At 42.6% G+C, this 26,718-nt stretch overlaps 1 protein-coding gene across 1 annotated transcript; it reads left to right on the forward strand.

Moving 5' to 3' along the window:
- Positions 1-5,707: 5,707 nt before the first annotated feature.
- Positions 5,708-24,334, forward strand: PARD6B (par-6 family cell polarity regulator beta). Its single transcript, XM_003904615.5, has 3 exons — positions 5,708-5,913; positions 11,861-12,083; positions 22,962-24,334. Exons 1-3 carry the CDS (start codon positions 5,848-5,850, stop codon positions 23,789-23,791), a joined length of 1,119 nt encoding a protein of 372 aa, XP_003904664.1. The 5' UTR covers positions 5,708-5,847; the 3' UTR covers positions 23,792-24,334.
- The last annotated feature ends 2,384 nt before the right edge of the window (positions 24,335-26,718 follow it).

Below are 26,718 nucleotides of genomic sequence, written 5' to 3' on the forward strand. Positions count from 1 at the left end.
GGGAGGCAGAGGTTGCAGTGAGCTGTGATCACACCACGGCACTCTAACCTGGACAACAGGATGAGGCTCTGTCTCAAAAAAAAAGGAAAAAAAATAGACTAGTACCTGGTACATAATAGGTACTCAATCAGTAATAATAATTTTTTTTTTTTTTATTTGACACAGAGTTTTGCTCTTGTTACCCAGGCTAGTGTGCAATGGTGAGATCTCGGCTCACTGCAACCTCTGCCTCCCGGGTTCAAGCAATTCTCCTGCCTCAGCCTTCTAAGTAGCTGGGATTACAGGCATGCAACACCACACCCGCCTAATTTTGTATTTTTTAGTAGAGATGGGGTTTCTCCATGTTGGTCAGGCTGGTCTTGAACTCCCGACCTCAGGTGATCCACCCGCCTCGGCCTCCCAAAGTGCTGGGATTACAGGCGTGAGCCACTGCTCCCGGCCTTATAATAATAATTTTTTTTAGAAAAAGAATAGAGACAGAGTCTTACTATGTTGCCCAGGCTCGTCTCGACCTCCTGAGCTGAAGCAATCCTCATGCCTCGGCCTCCCAAAGAGCTAGGAAACAGGCATGAACCATCACGCCCAGCCTCAATCAATAATTATTAAATCAAAGAAGGTAGATACTATTACTATCTTCATTTTACTCTGAGGAAACAAAGATTGAGACAGGTGTCCAGGGTTCCACAGCAGGATGGTGGCAGAACCACATGTGACCCCTGAATGGTCAAGTCTAGTGCCCACCATCTCCAGGGGGGTTTGTGGTTCCCTCTCCATGGGTCTGACTTCTCAGCTCGACTCTGAGTTCCTTGGAGGCAAGCACTCTGTCGTGTTCACATCTGTTTCTTTGATCCATGGTAGGTGCTCCAGGAACGTTTGTTGGAGCAGTCTGTCCATGGAGGGCACAGTGCTCAATGGCAGGAATCAATCCCAGCATCATTCTTTCGTTGTTGTTTTCCTTCATCTCCATGCACAACGTTATATACAGAGTTGGGGCTCATTACATACATGCTACATTAATGAATTATATTATGACAGTAGGTAATAAAAATAATTAGCAATAATGACAATAATATGTAACACTTAGGGCATCCTTACTCTCTGTTGGGCACTATCCTAAGTGCTTTGTATGTGAATTAAGACAATTCATTGTCTTATTATGCTCATTTTACAGATGAGAAGACAGAGGCTCAAAGAAGTTAAGAACTTGCCTAAGGTCACATAGTTAGAAAATGGCAGAGGCAGGACTCAACTATAGGTATCTGGCTTGAGTCATGCTCTTAATGACTGCTCTTGGCCTCTCTGAGGGATGTCTACTGAGAGGTTACCTGGTGTGAAAACAAAAAGAAGCGTTTATTTATTACACATTTCCATTTTATTTCAAGGAATTCCTTTCAAAGGCTTTGGCAGGCAACATTATTTGCTAAATGAAACCCTAATATCTGTACCATCTGAGCCCTGCAACAATCTGGTGAGGTAGGCATTGCTGTCTACTTCTGTTTATAGAGGAACAGAGGAGAAATCTGAGGCTCTGAGTGGTTAAGGGAACAGGGTCAAGGTCACCCAGACAGCAAAGAGCAGAGCAATGACTCAAATAAATGTCTATCAGTTTAAAAAACAAAGATCTGAGTGCCTCCAAATACAAAGTTCTATCATGCAACTTAAAATTAAATAAGTAAATAGAAAGCAGCTTAGCCAGTTTCTGGCACCTGGTAGGTCTCATAAATGTTAACTATCAACTCTCTTCATCAGCACCTCCTGGGAAGTGGAATAGTTTGGCTGATGACTGCAGCCTGTCTGTTGACCCTTTTGGAAAGATTATTCTTTTCATTCCGGTTCATCCCTGGTAATGTTGAAATAATGATCAATCTCCATTATCCCTGGAGTACCACAGAATGTTAAGAGCTGGAAGGGGTTGTGGAGATGATCTCATCAGGTCCTGCATTTACAGATGGAGAAATTGACTTCCCAGAGAGGGGTCAGAAAGCAAACCCGTGGCAGACCAAGCCAAGGGCAAGGCTTAGGCACCGTGCCTGGCACATACGGCCTCCTGCAAAGCTGAGTTTTTACCTAAAAGGGCTCTCACATCCTAAAGGCTCCAGAAAACAATTCATTTGTCTCTCTGTGAGCACCACCACCCCGGCCCCGCGCAAAAAGCAGTACTGTATTGTAAGCTATTAACCAGAAAATTGATCATGTGACTTAATTCCGCCTCTGCTAAAGGGCTTAAAATGCTTCGGTGAGTAGTCTGATATTCGTAAATATACACTTCAACTCTTTTTCAAAGAATGATTAACCAGTTCCATCGAGTTGGAACTTGGGCAATCAAGGAGAAAAAGAGCTGGCAAGAGAAATTTATTGAAAAAATTTTTACCAGCAATACAGATGACTTCTTGCCACCTCTTTTTTTTTTTTTTCCTAAGAGTTGGAGGAAGAAGGAAAGGAAGAAGAATCATTACACGATAACGAATTAAGAAAACTAACTGTGGAAAATTACAAACTCCTTTCACCTCACAAGGTAGATTTCAGACAAACATGGCAGGGTGTTTGTAGAACCTAAAGACACAGAGTATTGAAAAGGAGGAGAAAGCAGGAGTGTAAACTTCACTAACTTCTTTCAGAGAGTGGAGAGGCCTGACAGTGTATGGGCATGATTATCTCTGGTAGCCCATTCTGGACTAACAATTTTGTGAACCTATAATTTAGAGAGTCCCGAATGTCATGTGTTCACCTTACTTATCTCCCTAACCCACTGAGTATTAATTCTCCCAGGCAAGGGACTAGCTTTTCAGGCCACATGTAAGTCTTGATCAGCTTTAGCTTGAGGATTTGCGGGTGGAGAGGGATGATGGAGAGAAATAAGGTTAGGGTTAGCCTTCAAATGGAAGAAACAGGAATATAATATCCTTGTCTGTGCTGATCATGCTTCTCAAGAATGGCTGAAATTCAGGCCCAGTGAACACACTTGTGGCCTTAACATCTCTCAGAATTAAAGGGTTTTCTTCCTTCACAATACCTTTATCAAATTCCAACTATTTTCCACATTTCTTCCTTATACAACCCAGGCACACGGGTTGAAATAATTTTCCTTAGGAAATCCAGGAAGCTCTGGCCTGGCCCTCCCTCTAGAAAGGAAAGTCCAAGTAAAGAGGGATGCCACACCCGGGGAAGGGAGAGAGGATGTGACAACACCTCCAGGAATGCAGGGCCCACGCAGGTGCACTGGCACCCACGAACTTCCTTTTCAAGAGGGCCTGATAAATCAGTACTGATAACAGGAGTAAAACTCAACCACCCAACACTCACTCACACAGAACTGGGGTACTGCTCCCAGGGTGTGGCCCTGCCAATCAGGGAGAGGAGGAGGAGACCTAAGAACGGAGCTCTCTAAAGGTGGTGACATGGTTTCCAGTCCAGCCATGATCAGAGTGTGGTCTCTGGGAGTCCCTGAGACCCCTTTACGGGGGTCATTGAAAGGATAAAACTGCTTTCACAAAACTAAGACATCATTTGTTCTCCACATTCTCATTGTCTCATGAGTATACGATAGAGTTTTCCAGAAGGGACGAGACATGTAATGACATCATCACTCTGATGACAGTTGGAATGCATGCTTGTGTATTCCCATGTTTTAGATACATCCGTTTTAATTCTAAGATAAATACTGAAAGACATAACACATGAACAACGTACTTTGGGGTCCTCCATGATTTTTAATAGTGTAAAGGGGTCTTGAAAACAAAAAAGTTGGGAACTGCTGTGCTAGTCCAAACAGGGGAGTTACAGGCCCTGCAGTTTCCCTGACACGCACTTTATTTCCGGCTGAGCTTTAGTCACCTCCTATGTGTTTTCGAAGCTGCCTTGGGAGGCAGCTTGCTTATTTATTATTCAGCTTGGATTGGTGTCCTTTCCACCTGTGCTGCCACAGGTGGCCAGAAAAACCTTCAATTCCCCCATAAACGTCTGGTGACCTAAATCCTCCAGGGGGGGAATAAAATGAGCTTCTCACCTTTGAACCCAGGTGAGGCAAAGAGCCTGCAGAACGGACACCCTCAGCTGCAGCACCCAGCAAAGACACATCTGAGGACCCGCTGGGAGCCAGGTTCTGCGCTACTCAATGCCAGCAAAGCACAAGCGGTCCCTGCCTTTGGGAGCTTTCATTCTAGGCTGGAGGCGGATTACTCACAAAACTCAGATGCACACAAAAATGGGAAACCTGGAACTTGTCACAAGTGCTGGGAAACAGGGGTACAAGTGTTAGGAGGCATCCGGGGTGGGAAGGGAGATGAGGGGAGGAAGGTATCCTAACCACTCTTCTTGCCGCATCTCAGGTTGGACCTGCCCCTCCACCTCCATTGCCCCAGCCCCCTTCCTGGCTTGCAGGTTTCAACAGCTCTTGGATTCCCAGGTCCCACAGGGAGCCCTTGGGACCTGGGAATCTCCTCCAGCCAAAATCTTCAGTCTTCTCCTCGCCTCTCCATGACCAACAGGGTCTGTGTGAAGAGAGGCCGGGCTTTGGGACGTTCAGAGAGGAGGATTCAGCGATTTGTTGCTCTGGGACACAGCTTGGTCACTCCGGGAAACGAACACAACCTAGAGGCTGTCATTTGTAGAAACAGCGAATGGCCAAGGAATGGCGGGAGAAGGGAAGAGAAAGACTTAATAGGTTTAAAGGAAAAAAAAAAAAAAAAAAAGCCCTGAAAGACCGGAGTAGAGGCTGGGCCTGCAAGGAGCCTTCCCGCGCCTCAGCCCACTTTCCTTCCCTTTCGACCTGACGGACTTAGGGTGTGCAGGGTGTCTCTTCGGATAAAATCAAGCCAAGACAGCCCTAAGCTTCTCCCCCAGCAACTGCTGCAGAGGCGGGAAAACTTGAATTTTGTAACCAAGAGTTGCAGCGGGACGCCTAAGCGACGATAAGGGGCAGTGGAGGGGCGTCGTTGGGGGCTACAGCATCCCAAATTGGAAGCGGTGAGGGTGACCGGCGGGAACCGAACAGCCCCGCGGCGCCTCTGCAATCGGTCGCGCGGCGCATCCCATCCCGGGGTAGTGCGTGCGACTGGCGCGCGCCAAGCGGCGCGAGCCCCCGCCTGCGCCGGGCAACGAGGCGCGCACCCGCGCGTGCGCAAAAGGCCCACCCAGCCGAGCCCTTCAGGTGCGCTCGCGCTTCCGGCCGGCCTCCCCGCGTGCCTTCCCGGGGCGGAAACTCCAGAACCCGCGCATGCGCCTTCTGTCTCTCCGGCTTGATGCGGGGCGGAGGTCCATGGCTTCAGGTGATCCCGCCCCTCCCTCGTAGCGCAGGACCAATGGTGCGGTGGTAGGCGGGGTTTTTGAGGAGGAGGCCCGCCCACGCACCGCGCGAGGCGTGTATCGATTGGTTGGCGCCGCGGGCGCAGGTGCGCGCTTCCTATTGGGTGTGGGCGGAGCGCGAGCGATTGCGGCAGCTTCGGCAGCTGCAGGTGAGCGCGCGCGCGCCGCGGCTGTGGCTGGCTCGGGTGCGCGCGCGCGGGCTCGCGGGGGAGGTGGCCGAGGGAGAGGTTGCGGCGCCTGTGGCCTCCGCTCCGCCCCCTCCTCCTCCTCCAGCGCTGTCGCCGTCGCCGCCGGGGCCCGGAGGGAGGGAGCTGCCTCCCCGCCTGCCGCACCGCCAGTCCGACCCTCGGTCCCGCTGTGTGAGGAGCTGGCGGAGTGGAGCTCAGTGCAGACGCAGGAGCTGCGGCCGCCCCCTCTGCAGGTGCTTGTGAGGAGGCGCCCGGGCCGCAGCCGCTTTCCGAGACCTCCGGTCGCGCACTCGCTCCCCGCGCTCCTGAGGGACCGCCCGACCGGAGGAGGCCGTCGCGGAGTTCGGCGCTCAGCATGAACCGCAGCCACCGGCACGGGGCGGGCAGCGGCTGCCTGGGCACCATGGAGGTGAAGAGCAAGGTGCGCGGGGCCCGGGCTGGGCGGAGCGGCGGGCCTGGGGGGCCGGGGCCTGGGAGAGGCTGGGCCAGGCTCGAAGCGCTGTGGGAGGCGACGGGCAGAGCTGCCCCGGGTTCTGGACGGTGCGGGCGGGAGACTGTGGGTAATAAACTTGCCAAGGAGGGGGCGGCGGGGATCGGGGGGCGCTAGTGTCCGCCCCTGGCCCCGGCAGGAAGAAGACCTAGTCCAGCATTTAATCTCATTCCGTAAATCTCATTCCCGTGTTCACGGACGGGAGTAGGGGCCAAGGTATACCCGAGGATGGCACACACTGAGTGGAATGCGAGGCGGCTCAAAAGGTGTAGGAGAATCCTGCCTGCTGGGCTGTGAGTGTGGGCCCTGGACCACCCCGTTGTTCCCACTTTCTGTGGTTCAGGGGCGCATCGAGCGGCGTAGGAGAGAGCCCAGTGAACTAAACAACCCTTTAAAAGTTCGCTTTGCTTCCTGCTGGCGCTCTTTCTAGCACTAACTTTGCATTTAATCTGTAAAATTAGCACTATCACCTTACGTTGGAGTAGCACTTTACAGTTTGAGTCTAGATGCTCTTTTCATTCCATCCTGCTACCTACTCACATCAAGTACTTTTCCCCTTGACCAACGGTATGCCAGTCTGCTGCTGATTACTGCGGTATTCACTGAATTTCTAAGTCTCAAGGCTCGGTGAGCAGGGTAGTCTGTAGGGAGGGATTAGTTAGGGAATGCCTTCCAAAGGGGGTTTTGAGGTGGAATTTGAAGGTGATGGGCAGCCACGGGAACATTTTCAGCAAGCGTTTCTTGAGTTAAAGAGTTAAAAGGAGCTTAGATAATCCAGTCCAATTCTTTGAGAAGACTGAGGCTCAGAAAGGTTATGACTTCCCCAAGCTGCTTTTTGCAAAGCCTTCATGCCTTTTTAACAATAACTTTTAGGCACTGCAGAATACAAAACAGGACACTGGCTGGGCCCTGAGAACATTTAAAATAGAATTGAGAAGGCCAAAACACAGAAAAGGAGAAAATTGAAAGTACATCAGTTTAAAAAATGTAATGGAGCATCGTAGATTGTAAGACTACCAAGGAGTATGTAAAATGAAGGAGTGATTTGAGTGAGGTCCAGTGGAGTGAGGAAAGCTTCCTAGAGCGTCTGGGTAGAATAGTTTTATTGTCTAGGGTTGATAAGCCAAGTTCTGTTAAGTTTCTGTAACTGAGAATCACATCGAGAAAATCTACATTCGTTTGTAACATCATTAAAAAAATGCGATTTGAGGCAGGACGCCGGTGGCTCACGCCTGTAACCTCAGCACTTTGGGAGGCCAAGGCGTGTGGATCACCTGAGGTCAGGAGTTCCAGACCAGCCTGGCTAACATGGTGAAACCCCATCTCTACTAAAAATACAAAAAATTAGCCGGCCGTGGTGGCACATGCCTGTAATTCCAGCTACTTGAGAGGCTGAGGCAGGAGAATCGCTTGAACCCAGGAGGTGGAGGTTGCAGTGAGCCAAGTTCGCACCATTGCACTCCAGGCTGGGCAACAAGCGCAAAACTCCATCTCAAAAAAAAAAAAAAAAAAAAAAAAGATTTGGCACTTAACTCATATGAGGATTGGCACTAGTTTCAGAATTAGTAAGAATAGAAGTGTAGTTATAGCAATTTAAGGAATGTGCACGTCCATGTGTCCTCTGTGCACAGCATAGCAAATTGAAGTGACTTGCTTGAGCTATAGCGTTAAGATGACCCAAAATATATAGCAGAGCTTTTCCACTAGCGGTGTATAGTGGCAGTAGTGGTTCCATGCCCAGTGGTTGAACCTTCTTACGGCATTTCTGTTATAAGTCTAGTTTGGATTTGTGGGTGTTGAGGTTATGGAAAGAAAAACACTTGTGATATTGCATCATCTTAAAATTTTAAGTTTATAGCACTAATCTTGGTAGCAAGTCTTTAATTTTTTTCCATAGAAAAAAATGAGTAGGAATTCTAAGTATACTGATAAGTACAATCAAATAGTAATTTATCTCTAGTACTAAGAAAACCTTGAGTGCTTTAAAACTGGAATTTCAGGCTTTTTGCCTTTCTCTTGTCAACTGACTTGTGAATCTTTCACTTACTTCTAAACTACATGTTGTATATTTGAACTGCCATACTGCGCTTTTAGTGAACTGTGTCTTTTAAATAGAATCATGCACTGATTCTAGGAACATGTGCTGAATGAAGTCGGTCCCACTATTCTAGCTGTTGACAAATAGGCAAGGAGTGTTTCTAATGTGTCTGTGACACCTTATATGTTTCAAATATATATTGCTGATACATATTTAAAAAATATTTGGACAGATTTTTGAAACAGTATTTTCTTTGACATTGCTTTAGTGATATCACAGCTTTTTACGAAACTGATTGCTAAGAGTTTATAACCAAAACTAGGTAGTGTGCAGGTCCTTTTTGTTTTGTTTTGTTTTTGAGACAAGATCTTGCTCTGTCACCGGGGCTGGAGTACAATGACATGATCTCGGCTCACTGCAGCCTCAACCTCCTGAGCTCAAGCGATTCTCCCATTTCAGCCTCCTGAGTAGCAAGACTATAGGCGTGCGTCACTACACCCAGCTTATTTTTATTTATTTATTTTGTAGAGACGGGGTCTCTCCATGTTGCCCAGGCTGATCTTGAACATGTGAGCTCAAGTGATCCGCCTGCGTCCACCTCTCAAAGTACTGGGACTACAGGTGTGAGCTACTGCACCTAGCTGGTCCATTTTTGTTTTACTATTTTTAATTTTTTAATCTTTTTAGAGACAGGGTTTTGCCATGTTGGTCATGCTGGTCTCTAACTCCTGTTCTCAAGTGATATGCCCACCTAGGCCTCCCACAGTGTTGGGATTACAGGTGTTAGCCACCACACTGGGTTCCGGTCCATTTTTAGGATCTCTTTTTCTTCATGTAAAGCAGTAGTGTTGGCCAGGCATGGTGGCTCGCACCTGTAATCCTAGCACTTTGGGAGGAAAAGGCAGGTAGATCACCTGAGGTCTTGAGTTCAAGACCAGCCTGGCCAACACGGTGAAACCCTGTATCTACTAAAAATGTAAAAATTAGCTGGGTGTGGTGGCGCATGCCTATAATCCCAGCTACTCTGGAGGCTGAGGCAGGAGAATTGCTTGAGCCTGGGAGGTGGAGGTTGCAGTGAGCCGAGATTGAGCCACTGCACTCCAGCCTGGGTGACAGAGGGAGACTCTATCTCAAAAAAATAAAAAAATGCAATAAAGCAGTAGTGTCAACATTATTATCTTCACACGTGGAAGGGAAAAATAGTAATGATAATAAAAGAATGAAGAATGTAAATATACCTATAGTTCAATTTGTGGTACCAGCTAGTATGTGACTTTTCTTTGGTAACTGATTTATCTTCCTAATTGTATCTCTAGGGTTGGGAAGATTCTTAATAATCATGGTGATGTCCTTTAATAACCCTGGAACAGTCTTTAAGTCATAAAATTTCCTAATTATTATTCATAGGCAAATAGACTATGAAAATTAAGTTTGCATTTCTAGAATGTACCAACAGACACTGGGGGAAGGGAGTCCATATGCATTCTGGATGACTAGGGCAAACTAGATTAGGCGATAAAACAGTTGTAAATGGTTCACATAGTGAATAATTGCTGATTGAATCTTAATTTTGTCTCTCAGTGTTTTTGTTCATGTAAAAAGGTCTCTTAATCCTATTGTTGTGTTGCAAGAAGCATAACAATTTCTCTTGGTTTTTTTTCCCATGCCAACATTGGCAAAAGTGCACATATACCATGAAGCCATACAATTTTTTATTGTTTTTATCATAACAGTTAAGCAAGAGAAAATCTTGAGCGAAGAAATTTCATCCAAAAGCTTTAACAAAAACATTGAAGCCCTAAAATGTTAAATGATCAGGTGTTATTCCCATTCATACATCAGGGAAGTGATAAACCCTGTAGATGAATCAGAAAGCACTAGCAACTTCATGTTGTGATACCAGAATAAAGAAAATGGAAGAGAAACTGTGACTTTAGATAACATCATAAGACTAACTCTGATATGAAGGGTGTTCCCTGAGTTTTTATTTACTTCGAAATGTGAAGGTGTGACTAAACTTTTTGAGAGCCTTAGGTATGACTCACCGTATTTTCTTGACAGATGTTAGTGTTTATGTTTCAGGAATGTGTTTTGGGAACTATTTTAACTTTTTGTTAGAAGTAAGAGGTGTTTTTAGTGAGTTTTGATTTTAAAACCACTGAGGAGTATGGGTGTAAGCAGGGCAGATGAACTTTAGATAGAGCAAAACCAGTGAATCCAGATGTCCCATGGGGCCTTTGGGTAAATGAATTGACATATTTGTAAACTCAAATTATTATGATGGGGCTTTCTCAACATGATACTTAAGGCTGCCCCAACAGTACATTAGTATTTCTCTTTTTTTCTCTGGGACATAATATTTTTATATTAGTATTTCTTGCTAGTAATAGATACATGGAGGAAATATGAGTTCAGTGTGGTTAAACACATTTGGCAAATGTTTGTTTAAATATTTTAAAAAATCAACATAGGGCTTAAATGAGCCTTTAAAGTGCTGGTCTCCACAGTGATTCCCAAGAGCATAATTATGTAGCATTTCTCAAACTTATATGACTGGGACACTTTTTGAAGAAGCCTGATTAACTTTTCTTAGGTTTCCACGTTTGAGGAAATGTCATGCTATTCCCACAGTAAGTTATAAATCCTGTTTATTATGGACTGGATGGAGCCAGTCCTTAGTGTTTTGGTTTTTGTTTTTTTTTTTTCTTTTTTGAGACGGAGTCTTGCTCTGTCGCCCAGGCTGGAGTGCAGTGGCGCGATCTTGGCTCACTGCAACCTCTGCCTCCCAGATTCAAGAGATTCTCCTGCCTCAGCCTCCTGCATAGCTGGGACTACAGGCATGTGCCACCACATCTGGCTAATTTTTGTATTTTTAGTAGAGATGGGTTTTGCCATGTTGGCTAGGCTGGTTTCGAACTCCTGACCTTATGATCCTCCCACCTCAGCCTCCCAAAGTGTTGGGATTACAGATGTGAGCCATCATGCCCGGCCTCAGTTCTTAGTGTTGAATAAGAGTCACTTTTAATTATTTGACATTGGGAAAACAGAGGTGTAGGGAAACAGACTGAGAATCAGAACTGTGAACATAAGTATTGGGCATGATAGAGGCTGTCTTCCTCCCCCTTCTGCCCCATTTATGTGATCTCTTAATACCTCCCTGAAGTAATTATTCTCTTTACCCACTAATTGGTGAGCTTCTGGAGCAGGCTCAAGGCTTTCTAGGGCCTAGCACTGTGCCAAACACATAAACACTTTGTGTGTTAATTGGATAGTTATAGGACATACATTTGATGTATTACTAAAGCTTCTTTTTTCTGCGTTAACATAGGGAAGATCATACCTTAATGCCACGTAGCTCACAGTTCTTTTTGTATATTTTGCTGTTGATTCTTACCACATCCCGTGAAATCCTAGTTCCATTTATGGGAGAGGACACTTAAATGCTTTCCTTTGGTCGAAATAAAGACTTGGACAAGTCTTTGGTACCCCATGATGCAAGTAAGGAGAGCATTGTCATCAGAGTCTGGGCTCCAGACAGGGTTTGAGCTGAGTCACTGTGCAGAACAGTCCGCAGTAACGCCTAGGTACCCCAGGGATTGAGTCGAGCCTGCCTCTCTTGAAAGGAATGCTCTTCAGAGACACAGCAGTCAGGAGGCACATTCTTATGCCTTTCTTAGGCTTTTTAAAATCCCTGATAGTAAGGTTCCTGACAGTAGACAATCTTCTTTCCTTAATTAAAAATACTTGCTCTACTCGTTAATTTTTCTATTGCATGCATTTTCAAATTGGGTCCTTTTACCTTTTTTTTTTTTATAAGTAATATGTTTGTTATGTTTATAGTTTGGAGCTGAATTTCGTCGGTTTTCGCTGGAAAGATCAAAACCTGGAAAATTTGAGGAGTTTTATGGATTACTACAACATGTTCATAAGATCCCCAATGTTGACGTTTTGGTAGGCTATGCAGACATCCATGGAGACTTACTACCTATAAATAATGATGATAATTATCACAAAGCTGTTTCAACGGCCAATCCACTGCTTAGGATATTTATACAAAAGAAGGGTAAGTATCACTGTTCAGAAAAATTGTGTTAGAAATAGAAATAATGTATTTTCCCCACTGAAAGGATACCCAGACTTTGCCACAAACTTAGTGAATAAACATTTTGTGTGAATCTTCTTCTTCTGTTAACTAACACGTAGGTTAAAACATTTGTGATATTGTTGGTTTAATTAATATCTTTATGCTTCACTAAGTGTACTTTAGAAAATTTATATTTCTAGTTACTTTTGTGTTAACTTCTTTGGTTTTATTTTTCCTTAAGTAGAAATTGGGAATTTACTGAATATTGGGAATTTATTGAATCTTCACTTTATCAAATGGATTATTCTCCATTCAGAAAAATGTGAAAAGAGTGTGACTTTGGAATCTGAAGCATTCCTGATTTTTGGTGGCAACCAACTTTCAAGGGCTGTATTTATCAGTTAATAAATACCAGAAACAAAGCCATTTAATCTTCCTGAGTCTCAATGTCTGCACCTATAGAAAGATTATAATATATTGTAGAATTACTATGAGGATTAAATGAGCTAAGTGCAGTGCCCTGGCTTATAGTAGGCACCCAGTAAATATTTTCTTTTACTTTTAGGATACCTTTTAAAGAAATCGTATAAAACTAGTTAATTATATGGAAAATGAGGTGGGAAGTTACTATTATGGAGGGATGTAAACACGGATATTAATTAGTCTTCCAAAAAAATTGAAATCGGTATTTGGCAATAATTTTCTTTCTTTCTTTCTTTTTTTGTAAAGACTGGGTCTTACTATGTTGCCCAAACTCTTCTCAAACTCCTGGTCTCCTGTGATCCTCCAGTCCCCACCTCTCTAGAAGTGCTGGGATTACAGGCATGAGCCACCATGCTCAGCCAAGAATTTTCAAATGTATTTTGAGTCCTAAAACTTTTTTTTTTAACCTCGTAGCCTCTGTGTGTGTATGTATGTGTGTCTGCAGATGGGCAGGGTAGGGTTTATTATGGTATGTACCATTTATTCCTTTATTGTAAATGAAGTGGTTTGGGAAGCCAGCATGAGAGCATTGAGCCTAGTATTGGGATAAATTAAAGACTTACAGTATTTATAAGCCAACCCAGAAAGGAGCTTGAGAGCAGCCAGGCATGGTGTCTCACGTGATAATCCCAGCACTTTGGGAGACTGAGGTAGGCAGATCATCTGAGGTCAGGAGTTCGTGACTAGCATGGCCAACATGGTGAAACCCCGTCTCTACTAAAAATACAAAAATTAGCTGGGCGTGGTGGCGCATGCCTGTAATCCCAGCTACTCAGGAGGCTGAGGCAGGAGAATCAGCCAGGAGGCGGAAGTTGCAGTGAGCCGAGATCGCACCACTGCACTCCAGTCTCGGTGACAGAGCTAGACTCCTTCTCAAAAAATTTTTTTAAAAAAGAAAGTAGCTTGAGAGAATGGGTAGGGATTACCTTTGAAGGTGAAAACTATTTCTAATCAGTTGATAAGCATTAGACCACTCCCAGGGCTCTGGAATTCCACTGATTATGTATCTTTGCTTTCCTGGGTTTCAGGAACTAAAGTCCACCAACAAAATAAACCTCCAAGGATAACCTCTGCCTATATCACTTGACTATTTTACAAAATACTTTCACACACAAATTAATGTTCCTAAAGTCTCCTGAGATGGATCTTGTAGGTAATTAACAGGGGTGCGATATAATGAGAATATGATCTTAGGAAGATTCAGTTGGCTGTTCAGGATGAATTGGAGTGGGCAGCAGCCTTACAGTAGAGCGCCAGGAGCAGGCGGTAAAGAAGTGAGGAGACTGGCCCAGAAGTAGAGAGGAGGGAAGCGGGGCCCAGGGGGAGGAGGCAGTGGTGGGAAGATAGGAGGGGAAATACTTGGGAGTCATTGCACTCACTGGCTGCTTTGCAGTGGAGAGTCCAGCAGAGCATACCTTGATGGTTTGAGTCTGACAGCTGGGACAGTGTCATGAACAAGCAGAGTAGATTGATTTGGAAAAGAAAATTATGAGTTTTGTGTTAGGACAAATAAACTTAACCAATCATGCAGGAGATTGGAAATGGTAGACAAGAATTCAGGGTAGAAATCCAAAAACTAGTTAGATTTGCAAGCTTTTCGAAAAGTGATAGTTAAAATTTTGGGAGTAAACATAAAGGCCACCTGAGATGAAGACCATGGATAGAACCTTGGAAAGCTATATATAGAGTGCTGGAAAAGGAGGAAGAATTTAAATAATTATGGTTGAATAATAGGCCTTTCTTGTTAGCAATTGTAATTTTTGTTAAAAAGTTAGTTGCTGTTTGGAATGTGCATTCAGATATAGAGCGGGTTTTTAAAGTATTGCCATCTGACACACTTTTGTTGGATTATCCCCTTAGAAAGATTATGACAGTTGGGTTATACCACCACATGTTTTGTTAATGGAATTATACCCTTGCATGATTATGGAATTAATCCTAACATCTTTTAAGGGTGGTTATGTTTTATTTCCTTTTTTGGTTTTTATTTATTGATGGTGTAATTTTTATTGAGACTTTTGACGGTTTTTATTGTCATAGGAATTACAACTTAGAAATATGTTTCTATGTGCAAATGCTTTCTGTGTATTAATAGTAGAGGTAAAATGTCCTATATAATTGATAACTCTTAGAATTTGATTTAGAAATAGGCAATTCAACAGAAATATTTTATATTTTAAAAATATAAATGTAATACAAATATGAGTTCAGCAAAAATGAAAGTAGGTAGTCAGTTCATTCCTGCTTAAAACCCTCTGATGATTTCCCATTGCAACCAGAATAAAATCCCTTCTGATTTGGACTTCCCAACCTCATCTTCCCTCATTCTCTCACTCCCTCATCCCAGTCAGCCACATTGGCTTCCTCCCTGTTCCTCAGACTTGGTGAGCTTTTCTTTTTCTTTTTCTTTTTTTTTTTTTTTTTGAGATGGAGTCTTGCTCTGTCACCCAGGCTGGAGTGCAATGGCACAATCTCGGCTCATTGCAACCTCTGCCTCCCAGATCCAAGTTATTGTCCTGCCTCAGCCTCCTGAGTAGCTGAGACTACAGGTGCGCGCCACCATGACTTGCTAATTTTTGTATTTTTAGTAGAGATGGGGTTTCACCGTGTTGGCCAGGCTGGTCTCAAACTCCTAACCTCAGGTGATCCACCCATCTTGACCTCGCAGTGTTCTGGGATTACAGGCGTGAGCCACTGCACCCAGCTGTGACCTTGTTTCTGTTTCTGTGCTCTTATGCTTGGTTATTCTTAAGGACACTTCACCCTCAGCTCTTCCCACTTCTGCCTCCTCCTACTTAGCTCAGATAACTTTGTCAGAGGAGTCTCATCTGACTACCCTAACTAAAGCCCTCCACCCTCCCACCTTTACCACATCATCCTCTGAAGACCTGGAAGTATCTTATTTAAGAATATGTTAACTTGTTTCCTGTCTGTCTTGTTTACCATCAGGTCCCAGCATCTAAATCTGGCAGACTTACTTAGTTTACTATAATGTATGCACTCTTTCTTTTAAGCAAAGTTGAGCCGACGCTTAACTAGAAATCTGATTTTTTGTAAACCTTAATGAACATTTAACTCAAGAAACTAATATAAAATATGACATTAAGTATAGTTACATTTTACTGCTTGAATACAGCACATTTTCTGTTTTCTTTGCTTTTTGATTTCAATTAGGCATCAATAAGGCAGAAGTTACACTTAATATGTACCGAGTGTTTTTTTTTTTTTTTTTTTTTTTAAGTCTTACTCTGTCGCCCAGGCTGGAATGCAGCAGGGGCGTGACCTTGGCTCACTGCAACCTCCGCCTCCTGGGTTCTTGTGCCTCAGCTTCCCGAGTAGCTGGGACTACAGGTGCATGCCACCACGCCCAGCTAATTTTTGTATTTTTAGTAGAGACAGAGTTTTGCCATGTTGGCCAGGCTGGTCTCAAACTCCTGACCTCAAGTGATCCACCTACCTTGGCCTCCCAAAGTGCTGGGATTACAGGTGGGAACCACCGTGCCTGGCCCCAATTATTTTATTTTATTTATTTATTTATTTATTTTGAGACAGAGTCTTAACTCTGTCGCTCAGGCTAGAGTGCAGTGGTGTGATTTCCACTCACTGCAGCCTCTACCTCCCGGGCTCAAGCGATTCTCCTGCCTCAGCCTCCCAAGTAGCTGGGACTACAAGTGTGTGCCACCATGCCTGGCTAATTTTTGTATTTTTAGTAGAGACAGGGTTTCACCATGTTAGCCAGGTTGGTCTCAAACTCCTGACCTCAGGTGATCCACCCGCCTCAGCCTCCCATAGTGCTGGGTTTACACATATGAGCCACCACACCTGGCCCCCAAGTGATTTTTGAAAAGCAAATTGCAAAACCATTTAAAAATTTAAAACTGTGTGATCTTTTAACATCTGATACTCTACTAAAATTCCTTTAAAGTGAAAGCTTACAATTCAATATGTGAACTACTTTATAGTCTGAAGTTTAAGATAGTGTTGTTAGATATCTTGAAAAATTTTTATAACAATTTATTGTTAGAAGAAAAATCCCATACTCTATTCCTAGAGCAGTTATCATGGGAGCAAAAACAGAACACAAGAAACCTGGTATCTTAAAAGTTATTTTCATGAGGAGGATCCCAATCCGCCATTCCCTGTTAAGAGTATTAGAGTTTATCCCAATTGATTCAGGAGACGGGGAAGAGAAGGTACAGAATAGACTTTTCCGCTGTCATTGTTGAGGTTATTGCTGTGCACCAAAAATTTTTTTTAAATGTTTAAAGCTTGCGCCTTTTAAAAATACTCAGGTCATTCCTGTCAGTTTGGAATTCAGCCAGGGAAATGTGTATTTTTAAAAGCTTCCCAGCCAGTCCTGATAATCAGCCAGGTGGAGGATCTGTTGAGGTGCTACAGCAGACCCCTCTCCAGATCTAGTCAGAATCTCTACATCCAGACTTCTTGCTATAACACAGTCTATTTTTGATTGACACCAGACGCATATGTTTAACTCTTCAATTTATTCTAGTTTTGTTGGAAACACTAGAAAGGCTTTGCTTTAAACTTGGTCTCACGTAGGGCATGCCCTCACACAGGCACGATTTTGTGGCCCAGATACTGGTAACTGGGCATCTAAATCATCTCTTAGACTTTGTGCATTGGACATTATTTTGTAGATGTTTTTCAAGGTTACATTTTTACGAATCAGAGTTTAGTTTAAAATTGTCTAAGGAACATACATTTTAGTAGTGAATTGTAAATTGTAGTTTTAACAAAAGATACGTCCCAGAAATGAAAAAAATAAATTGTGGCCTGTAATCCCAGCACTTTGGGAGGCCGAGGCGGGTGGATCATGAAGTCAGGACATCAAGACCATCCTGGGACAGGGTGTCTCCACTAAAAATACAAAACATTAGCTGGGCGTGGTGGTGGACACCTGTAGTCCCAGCTACTTGGGAGGCTGAGGCAGGAGAATGGCGCGAACCCGGGAGGCAGAGCTTGCAGTGAGCCGAGATCGCGCCACTGCACTCCAGCCTGGGTGACAGAGCGAGACTCTGTCTCAAAAAAGAAAAAAAGAAAAGAAATCGTGGAGTAACATCTCAGTATGTGACACCAGTTATTCACAACAGAAACCTGGGTGTCACCTTTGACACATACCTATTTTTTAGTCAGTCACCAAGCCTGTTAAAACTGTGTTCTAGTTATTTTGCAGATTTGTCTCCCCATTTCCACGTCCTCTGCTCCAGGCCAGGTGCTATCCTAATTTACTGAAGTAACTGCTGCTTTTGTTTTGTTTGTTTTTTCTGAGAAGCAGTCTCGCTCTTGTTGCCCAGGCTAGAGTGCAGTGGCGTGATCTCAGCTCACCACAACCTCCACCTCCTGGGTTCAAGTGAGTCTCCTGCCTCATCCTCCTGAGTGGCTGGGATTACAGGCATGCGCCATCATGCCTGGCTAATTGTGTATTTTTAGTAGAGATGGGGTTTCTCCATGTTGGTCAGGCTGGTCACGAACTCCCGACCTTGGGTGATCCCCAGCCTCGGCCTGCCAAAGTGCTGGGATTACAGGTGTGAGCCACTGCGCTGGCTACAGTAGCTTCTTGTCCTCCCCCTCACATGCTTCTCCAACTTGCAGCCAGGGTGAGCTTTGTAGAAAAACCAAATGAGCTTACCATCTCTGTCTTCCCTTAAAATCCTTGGTTTTCTTCCCTTTGCCCTTAGGCTAAAGTCTGTAAACCTTGGTACTTCCTAGGAGGCCCTGTTTGTCTGTTTGGCCCCTGGCTGCCTCTGACTCAGCTCCTGACTCCTCCCTCCTTCCCTTCCTCCCTCCCTCCCTCCCACTTTTCACCCTGTGTTCTAGCTGTATTGGATTTCTTTGTCTGGCCCTCCCTCTTCTGGATATTGTCACTGCACTCAGCCGAGATCATGCAGTGACACAGCCGAGATCGTGTCACTACACTCCAGAGCGAAACTCCGTCTCAAAAAAAAAGTTACCAGATCTATCTCACTTAACCATTTTATATTAGAGCAAGAGTTGGGAAACTAAGGCCTGCTGGCTGTTTTTGCATATAAAATTTTCTCGAAACAGGGTCTCACTATTGCCTGTTTTGGAGTGTAGTGGTGCCATCTTAGCTTACTTCAACTTCGACCTCTCAGGCTTAAGTGATCCTCCCACTTCAGCCTCCCAAGTAGCTTGAACTACAGGCACAGACCACCATGCCCGGCTAATTTTTTTTTTTTTTGAGTTGGAGTCTTGCTCTCACCCAGGCTGGAGTGCACTGGCACGATCTTGGCTCACTGCAAGCTCCGCCTCCTGGGTTCACACCATTCTCCTGCCTCAGCCTCCCGAGTAGCTGGGACCACAGGCGCCCGCCACCATGCCCAGCTAATTTTTTGTATTTTTAGTAGAGACGGGGTTTCACCGTATTAGCCAGGATGGTCTCGATCTCCTGACCTCATGATCCACCCGCCTTGGCCTCCCAAAGTGCTGGGATTACAGGCATGAGCCATCGCGCCCGACTCGGCTAATTTTTAAATTTTTTTTTGTAGAGACAGGGTCCTGCTATGTTACCCAGGCTGGTCTTGAACTGCTAAGCTCAAGCAGCCCTCTCACCTCGGCCTCCCAAAGTGCTGGGATTACAGGGATGAGCCATCATGCCTGGCCACATATTCTTTTATGGATTGTCTGTGGTTGCTTTTACAAGAGGGATTATATGGCCTGTAATACCTAGACATTTACTGTCTGACTCTTGACAGAAAACGGCTGTCAACCCTTGGATTAGAACATTTTTAAAAATTATTTCATTATTTGATTTCTTCCTCTGAACTTCAAATGGGGCATAATCTTGAACTTTGTTGATGACTGTACTATAACGGTTGCTGTTTTGTTACTGTATGGGGATGCTGATGGAGCTTATGTAGAAGTTTTTTTCTTCTAGATTTGCTTTTTACTCACTGTAAAGCTTTTATGTCTTATATCTGCCTGCCACCCACAAGTGGATCCTTACCCTTTGCTCTGAATGTGTGGTTTATGACCCTCTATGAGCAAAGGAATGAGATTACTAGGCTTTTCAGAATTAATGTTTAAAGAGTAAGAGGTTCAGAGGGAGGCCCTGCAGGGTGAGTGAAGAACAGCCACTATATGTGTGTAAGAAAGTAAGACATCCAGCTTGACTATTTAGAGGCCTTCTAGGTGGATCCTTGTCTGTTCAGTTAGCCGAGATCATTGACTGAAGAAAAGGCTTGGGATAAATGTGGTGCTGCTGTATCAGCCTATATCATGTACTGTTGCATAAGTGAAATTATACAAATGGACAATGGCTATGCTCAAGTTTTCAAACTTTTCATCTCATTCTGAGTTTAATGCTCTGATAGTATTCAGGTAGAAAGTCAACTCCAATTCCTTGTGGACATTCACCTTTACACTTTAACATCCTGAACCCTGGCTTTCTGCCAAAATATTTTCTTTCCCAGTGCCTGGAAACTGATTAGCTAGATGGGAGAACAAAGGTGGCTTTGTACTGGAGCATATTGCTTTTGAGAATTTAGCAGAGAGCATTCAGATGGAGTCTGGATGTGATGCCAAATTATGCAGATTTGGGGTTTTTTTGGTTAGGTTTCCCATGAGTAGGTATGTAGGCAACTTAATATTGTTCTCAGTTTGTACGGTCTGGAATTTCCCTTATAAATGTTATGTAGGCTTTCCTTATTGATTGTTTTAAAACAGAAATGTGTATGATTTTGAGAAAACACATTACCAGAAGACTATTCTTGATAGGTTTTTTTGCCAAAAAGATTGTTGTACCAATGAATTTATATCCAAAGCCATATTATAAATACATTTCTGTCTCTGTAAGAGCCCAGTGCAAATACTTTATAAATGATGACAAGTGTCCACAAGGGGGAAAAAATGCCAAAAAAAATAGGGTACCCCTAACCTTATATATTTATCTGAAACCAGGTTTTGAAAAGTGTTTACGCAGCATCAGAAAAGAATACTAAAGCTCCCTGTGCTCTGACATAATTGATACTTGGCATTCATTATTGTGACTTGGAAGATACTAGTCTAGTAAGAAAACCGGGACTCTAGTTCTTTCTCTATAACTTAACGTTGTACCCTTAATTTCTTGGTTATAAAGTGAAGATGATAATAGTTTAGCAATGAGGGGGTTCAGGATTAAGCAAGAGAATATGAATTGAAGCACTATACAAATGCAAGATGGTGAGATTGGTGTTTTCTGTGGCAGCAGTTGAGACTAGGATTTTCAACTATTTCTTTTGTGGAGGAGGGAAGCCATTTATTTTTTGTTTGTTTGTTTGTTTGTTTTCTTTCTTTTTTTCTTTTTTTTTTTTTTTTTTTTGCCTAGCCCCTAGAAAACCAGGGAGAGGCATTATTGAAGTTTTTTTTTTTTTTAATTCATGTAAATTTCACTTTTTAGTTTATCCTCGTTGTAGTTATTTTTGAAAATACTATTTTAACTTTTGTTTCTGCTGTTAGTTTCATTTTCCCTTTTACCTCTCATTCTCTGATGAAATGTTTTGTTTATAGACTATCTTCCTTCAGCCATATAAATTTAACCATATCTGGTGTTAGGTGTCTGTTTTCCCTTTTAGTTTATTGTTTAATTAGGTGGCAGTATTTAAAGATGGGAAGATTTTGCCTAAAAGCAAGACTTTCTGGCATGAAGAAAATCTGCCAGGAACTGAGAAGCAGCTATGCCATCTAAATGAGGCAGGAGCTCTCCAGTTTGCCAGAGTCCTACTACTTCCTATTGTCTGTGTCACCACCACTGAGGACAAAATATCATTGCACTTTATGCATAGTTTTTCACACAGTAAAGAAAAAAGTTAAAACTCTACCTTTGCTTCTTTCAAAATGAACATGAGAGATCAAGAATTCCTGCTGGGCAAGTGGCTCACGCCTGTAATCCCAGCACTTTGGGAAGCTGAGGCAGGTGAATCATCTGAGGTCAGGAGTTCAATCAAGACCAACCTGGCCAACATGGTGAAACCCCATCTCTACTGAAAATACAAAAATTAGCTGGGCATGGTGGCACATGCCTGTAATCCCAGCCACTTGGGAGGCTAAGGCAGGAGAATCGCTTGAACCTGGGAGGCGGAGGTTGCAGTGAGCTGAGATCATGCCTCTGTACTCCAGCCAGGATGACAGAGCGAGACTCTGTCTCAAACAATAGCAACAAAAAAGAACTCCCCCAGAAAACTGAGGGAGAGTGTTTATCAGCAAAAGACCAAAATTCCTAAGTGTGTGTTTGATATGCACCAGCATCAATTCCTAAGTGTGTGTTTGATATGCACCAGCATCAATTACATTATCTGCCCACTCAGATAATGTAATTATGGTTACGATTTTACTCTCTTGATTTACGATTTTACTCTCTTGATTTACTTTGAGAATCAGATATCCCATTTTCAAGTCTTTGAGTTGCATATGATAAACATGTAAATTGCAGGCGTGTTTTTGTTTTTGTTTTGTCACCCAGGCTGGAGTGCGGTGATCATAGTGCACTGTAGACCTGAATCCTGGAGTGAAGCCATCCTCCCATCTCAGTCTCCCAAGTAGCTGGGGACTACAGGCAGACGCTACCACACCTGGCTAATTTTTTTTACTTTCTGTAAAGACAGGGTCTCATGCTGTTGCCCAGGCTGGGCTCAAGTGATCCACCCACCATGGCCTCCCAGAGAAGTACTGGGATTGTAGGCGTGAGGCATCGCGCCCAACCACATTACAAGGTTTTTAAACAAATGAAGGAAAAATGTATTTTAAGAAGCTGATTTGGCCAGGCGCGGTGGCTCAAGCCTGTAATCCCAGCACTTTGGGAGGCCAAGATGGGCGGATCACGTGGTCAGGAGATCGAGACCATCCTGGCTAACACGGTGAAACCCTGTCTCTACTAAAAAATACAAAAAACTAGCTGGGCGAGGTGGCGGGCACCTGTAGTTCCAGCTACTCGGGAGGGTGAGGCAGGAGAATTGCTTGAACCCAGGAGGCAGAGGTTGCTGTGAGCCAAGGTCACGCCACTGCACTCAGCCTGGGCGACACAGCGAGACCATCTCAAAGAAAAAAAAAAAGAATATGTAAGATCTATCATAATTTCATTTGCCATATTTAATGTTTAATAGTGATTGAGCTCTATCAAATTTAACTTCAACATTGGTTTATTTTATGATGTGTATTTGAGATGGCCACCTAGTGGTTTTTTCTGGTATGGCATTTTACTACTGTACTAGATTATGATCTGATTAGCAAATAAGCTTATTAGCTAGTTTGTTTATATACCAAATATATTTTGAGTTATCCTTTCTGTACAGATTCTGCCGCAAGTGAATAGATATTTTTACAGCATTTCTATAATTATTTTGTTTTATTTTTAAACAGAAGAAGCAGACTATAGTGCCTTTGGTACAGACACGCTAATAAAGAAGAAGAATGTTTTAACCAACGTATTGCGTCCTGACAACCATAGAAAAAAGCCACATATAGTCATTAGTATGCCCCAAGACTTTAGACCTGTGTCTTCTATTATAGACGTGGATATTCTTCCAGAAACACATCGTAGGGTACGTCTTTACAAATATGGCACTGAGAAACCCCTAGGATTCTACATCCGGGATGGCTCCAGTGTCAGGGTAACACCACATGGCTTAGAAAAGGTTCCAGGGATCTTTATATCCAGGCTTGTCCCAGGAGGTCTGGCTCAAAGTACAGGACTATTAGCTGTTAATGATGAAGTTTTAGAAGTTAATGGCATAGAAGTTTCAGGGAAGAGCCTTGATCAAGTAACAGACATGATGATTGCAAATAGCCGTAACCTCATCATAACAGTGAGACCGGCAAACCAGAGGAATAATGTTGTGAGGAACAGTCGGACTTCTGGCAGTTCTGGCCAGTCTACCGATAACAGCCTTCTTGGCTCCCCACAGCACATTGAACCAAGCTGTGAGCCAGAGGATGAAGACAGCGATGAAGATGACATTATCATTGAAGACAATGGAGTGCCACAGCAGATTCCAAAAGCTGTTCCTAATACCGAGAGCCTGGAGTCATTAACACAGATAGAGCTAAGCTTTGAGTCTGGACAGAATGGCTTTATTCCCTCTAATGAAGTGAGCTTAGCACCCATAGCAAGTGGCTCAAACACGGAATTTGAAACACATGCTCCAGATCAAAAACTCTTAGAAGAAGATGGAACAATCATAACATTATGAAACCATTGTTTGAATGTTTTCAGAGTGAGGATGTCATGAGAACTTGTATATTTGGCTAGTTTAAAAGCATATATACCTCTGACCAGTGACGTGGAATAGGCATGAGACGAGTAACGTTGCAAGCTTACAATATTATTAAAGTAGTAGTCTGATAATTGTTAATATAAACTTTGGTGGATCAGAGGTGAATTTAAGTCCAAAACAAAGGGGCCTTTGCTGATGAAGTTACGTGCTTTTACTTTTTTGTCTGTGGAGAATCAGATGTTAAAGCACATTCTTGGAACTATGTGAGAAGACTAGATCATTTCTGTTGGAAGTGGTTGCATATTTAACCTGCTGTGCAGAGCCCAGTTAATTTTTCCTTTAACTGTATTTTTAAAATTCTAATGTGAAGTCTGATTCTCTCTTTTGGTACACTGGGGACCTCAGCTCTTAAAGGTCTTATGTTCCCAATATTTTATTTTTTATTTTTTTATTTTTTTAGTGACTGGATCTCACTCTGTTGCCCAAGCTGGAGTGCAGTGGCATGATCACAGCTCACTGCAGCCTCAACCTCCTGGGCTCAAGCAATCCTCCCACCTCAGCCTCCTGAGTAGCTGGGACCACAGGCACGTACCACGACACCTGGCTACTTTTTGTATTTTTTGTAGAGACAGAGTTTTGCCATGTTGCCCAAGCTGGTCTTGAACTCCTGGGCTCAAGCAGTCCTGCCTCGGCTTCCCAAAGTGCTAGGATTACAGCCACCATGCCCAGCCTATTTTGATTTTTGTTTTTTTAATGTTCCTCTCTAATAAATTGTAACAAATGATGTTCTCAAGTGCATTTCCAGTTTCTAAGAATCAAACCACTTGGCTGTTTTTAGGAGTTGCTTCCCATGTTATAAAGCTCAGGAAGCTCGCTCTCTCTCTTTTTTTTTTTTTTTTTTTTTTTGTCTCTGTTGCCCAGGCTGGAGTGCAGTGGTGCAATCTCAGCTCCCAGATTCAAGCAGTTCTTCTGCCTCAGCCTCCTGAGTAACTGAGATTACAGGTGTGTGCCAACACGTCCGGCTTATTTTTTTGTATTTTTAGTAGAGACGGGGTTTCACCATGTTAGTCAGGCGGATCTCGAATTCCTGACCTCAAATGATCTGCCCATCTCGGCCGCCCAAAGTGCTGGATTGCAGGCATGAGCCACCGTACCCGGCCAGGAAGCTGTCTTTTCTTGAGTTATGAAACTCTGCAACAGTTGTTCAAGTTGGTGTTTGTCCTTTCTATAGCTTTCATATTTGCAAATTAATTCTGTATGGCTATAATTTATGTTTTAAAAGGCAGTTCTCTTGACTTTGGAAACATGAAAGTCTCTCCTTTAACCTGTTCTTGTTCCCATTCCCAGTCTCATTTGAAATCATTCGTTTTGTTGTTAGTGTGTGTATTTTTGTTGGTGTGCTTTTAATGCATTCAAGTATACATCATTTTGGATAAAAAATGCATCCAAATTAAGAGGTTTTAACACATAGGACAAACTTGTGCACTTTTTATACCAAAAAAAAAAAAAAAAAAAAAAATTGGGTTTTCCTTCATGGGATTTCTAGAAACACTGCCTACACTTTATGAAAACTACATAGTATTCACCTGTGACAGGTAGAGTTTATCACTGTTAATTTTATGAGGCTATTTATTACTTTCCAGTGCATCCACTTAGAACAAGCTAAGAGTAAGGCTGCTAACTTTAATTCCTTGCCTGATTTTATTGTACAATGTGCACAAGCACAATGGTATGCTTGTATATAGAAACTAAAAATATTATGAAGTACATAAGTTCCCTATGGCTTATGGAGAGTTATTTATTAATTAACTTTATGGTAGGGCTAGTATGAATATCTTTTTAACAATTGTGTGCTATTAAAACAATGAAGATTCAAATGACTCCGTTTTGAAGGATGTTTTCTCTATATGGTAAAATATATGAAGAAGTCTTGATTACATGAATATCACTTGACTCAGAATACTTCAATGTATTTTGTTCACATTACCACTAAGCATATTATCAGTAAACTATTAACTGACTACACAACACTATGTAATACGATGTACTTTTTGTTGAATTCACTGAAGTTCTTCCATTTATATACTATTTTTAATGGCATTCCGGCTTTAACATTCTGTGAGTCTTATAAATTTGACTCTTGAATGGCAAAATAATGTTAGTATGTAGAAGGTTAACTTTCATTTATAATATAAGTGGTGCAGGGGTTCAACATTTTAAGTAAAAATATTTTTACACACTACCTCTCTCTTTTTTTTTTTTAAAGTTTTAACATCAGAACTTTTGGGGGAAAAACTACTTCAGGGCTTGACTTTTTGTACAAATTTTAACTGAAATACAGATTTATCTTGTACACGTTCATGGAAATGGAAATCAAAGCTGCTAGTGCTTTTTATTTTAATTATCGTGTTAAGGGTATCTGTCAATAGTATTTTCAACTAGACCTCTGACTCTTAAATTATTGGTGAAATAATTGATTACTAGACATACTGTAAAACCAGTAGATCCTGGTTATACGATAAAATATCAGCTCATTGGTTGTCTCAATCAATTATTTCAAGTGCACCTTATTAACAAAAGTATCAGTGGATCCAGCATAAAATTTTATAGTACTAAATGTCAAGCCTCACTGTGAATTTTGTTCTGTATCTTAAGTAAATTTATGATAATGTTCTCGAGCTATCAACAAAATATATGTACTTTTGTGAGCTATGAATTTTCTAATTAAATTTTACATGCTATAACATGATTTTTACATGAATGATACTTTGTTTATAACTATCAAATGTCAGTATTTTACTACAATTTTATAAAGTGTACATTATCACTAAATGAACTTTGATTTTAAAAATCAAATTAGCTTTAGTTGTATGTTATTTTTTACAAATAAAGATAGACTTGTA

The sequence above is a fragment of the Papio anubis genome, chromosome 16 (genome assembly GCF_008728515.1).
Source record: "Papio anubis isolate 15944 chromosome 16, Panubis1.0, whole genome shotgun sequence".
Lineage (NCBI taxonomy): Eukaryota > Metazoa > Chordata > Mammalia > Primates > Cercopithecidae > Papio > Papio anubis.

Excerpts from the sequence above, each read along its gene's own strand:
- PARD6B (XM_003904615.5), top strand. The coding sequence starts at position 5,848 with ATGAACCGCAGCCACCGGCACGGGGCGGGCAGCGGCTGCCTGGGCACC. Across the intron at positions 5,914-11,860 it reads CCATGGAGGTGAAGAGCAAG|TTTGGAGCTGAATTTCGTCG; the intron begins GTGCGCGGGGCC and ends TTATGTTTATAG. Across the intron at positions 12,084-22,961 it reads GATATTTATACAAAAGAAGG|AAGAAGCAGACTATAGTGCC; the intron begins GTAAGTATCACT and ends ATTTTTAAACAG.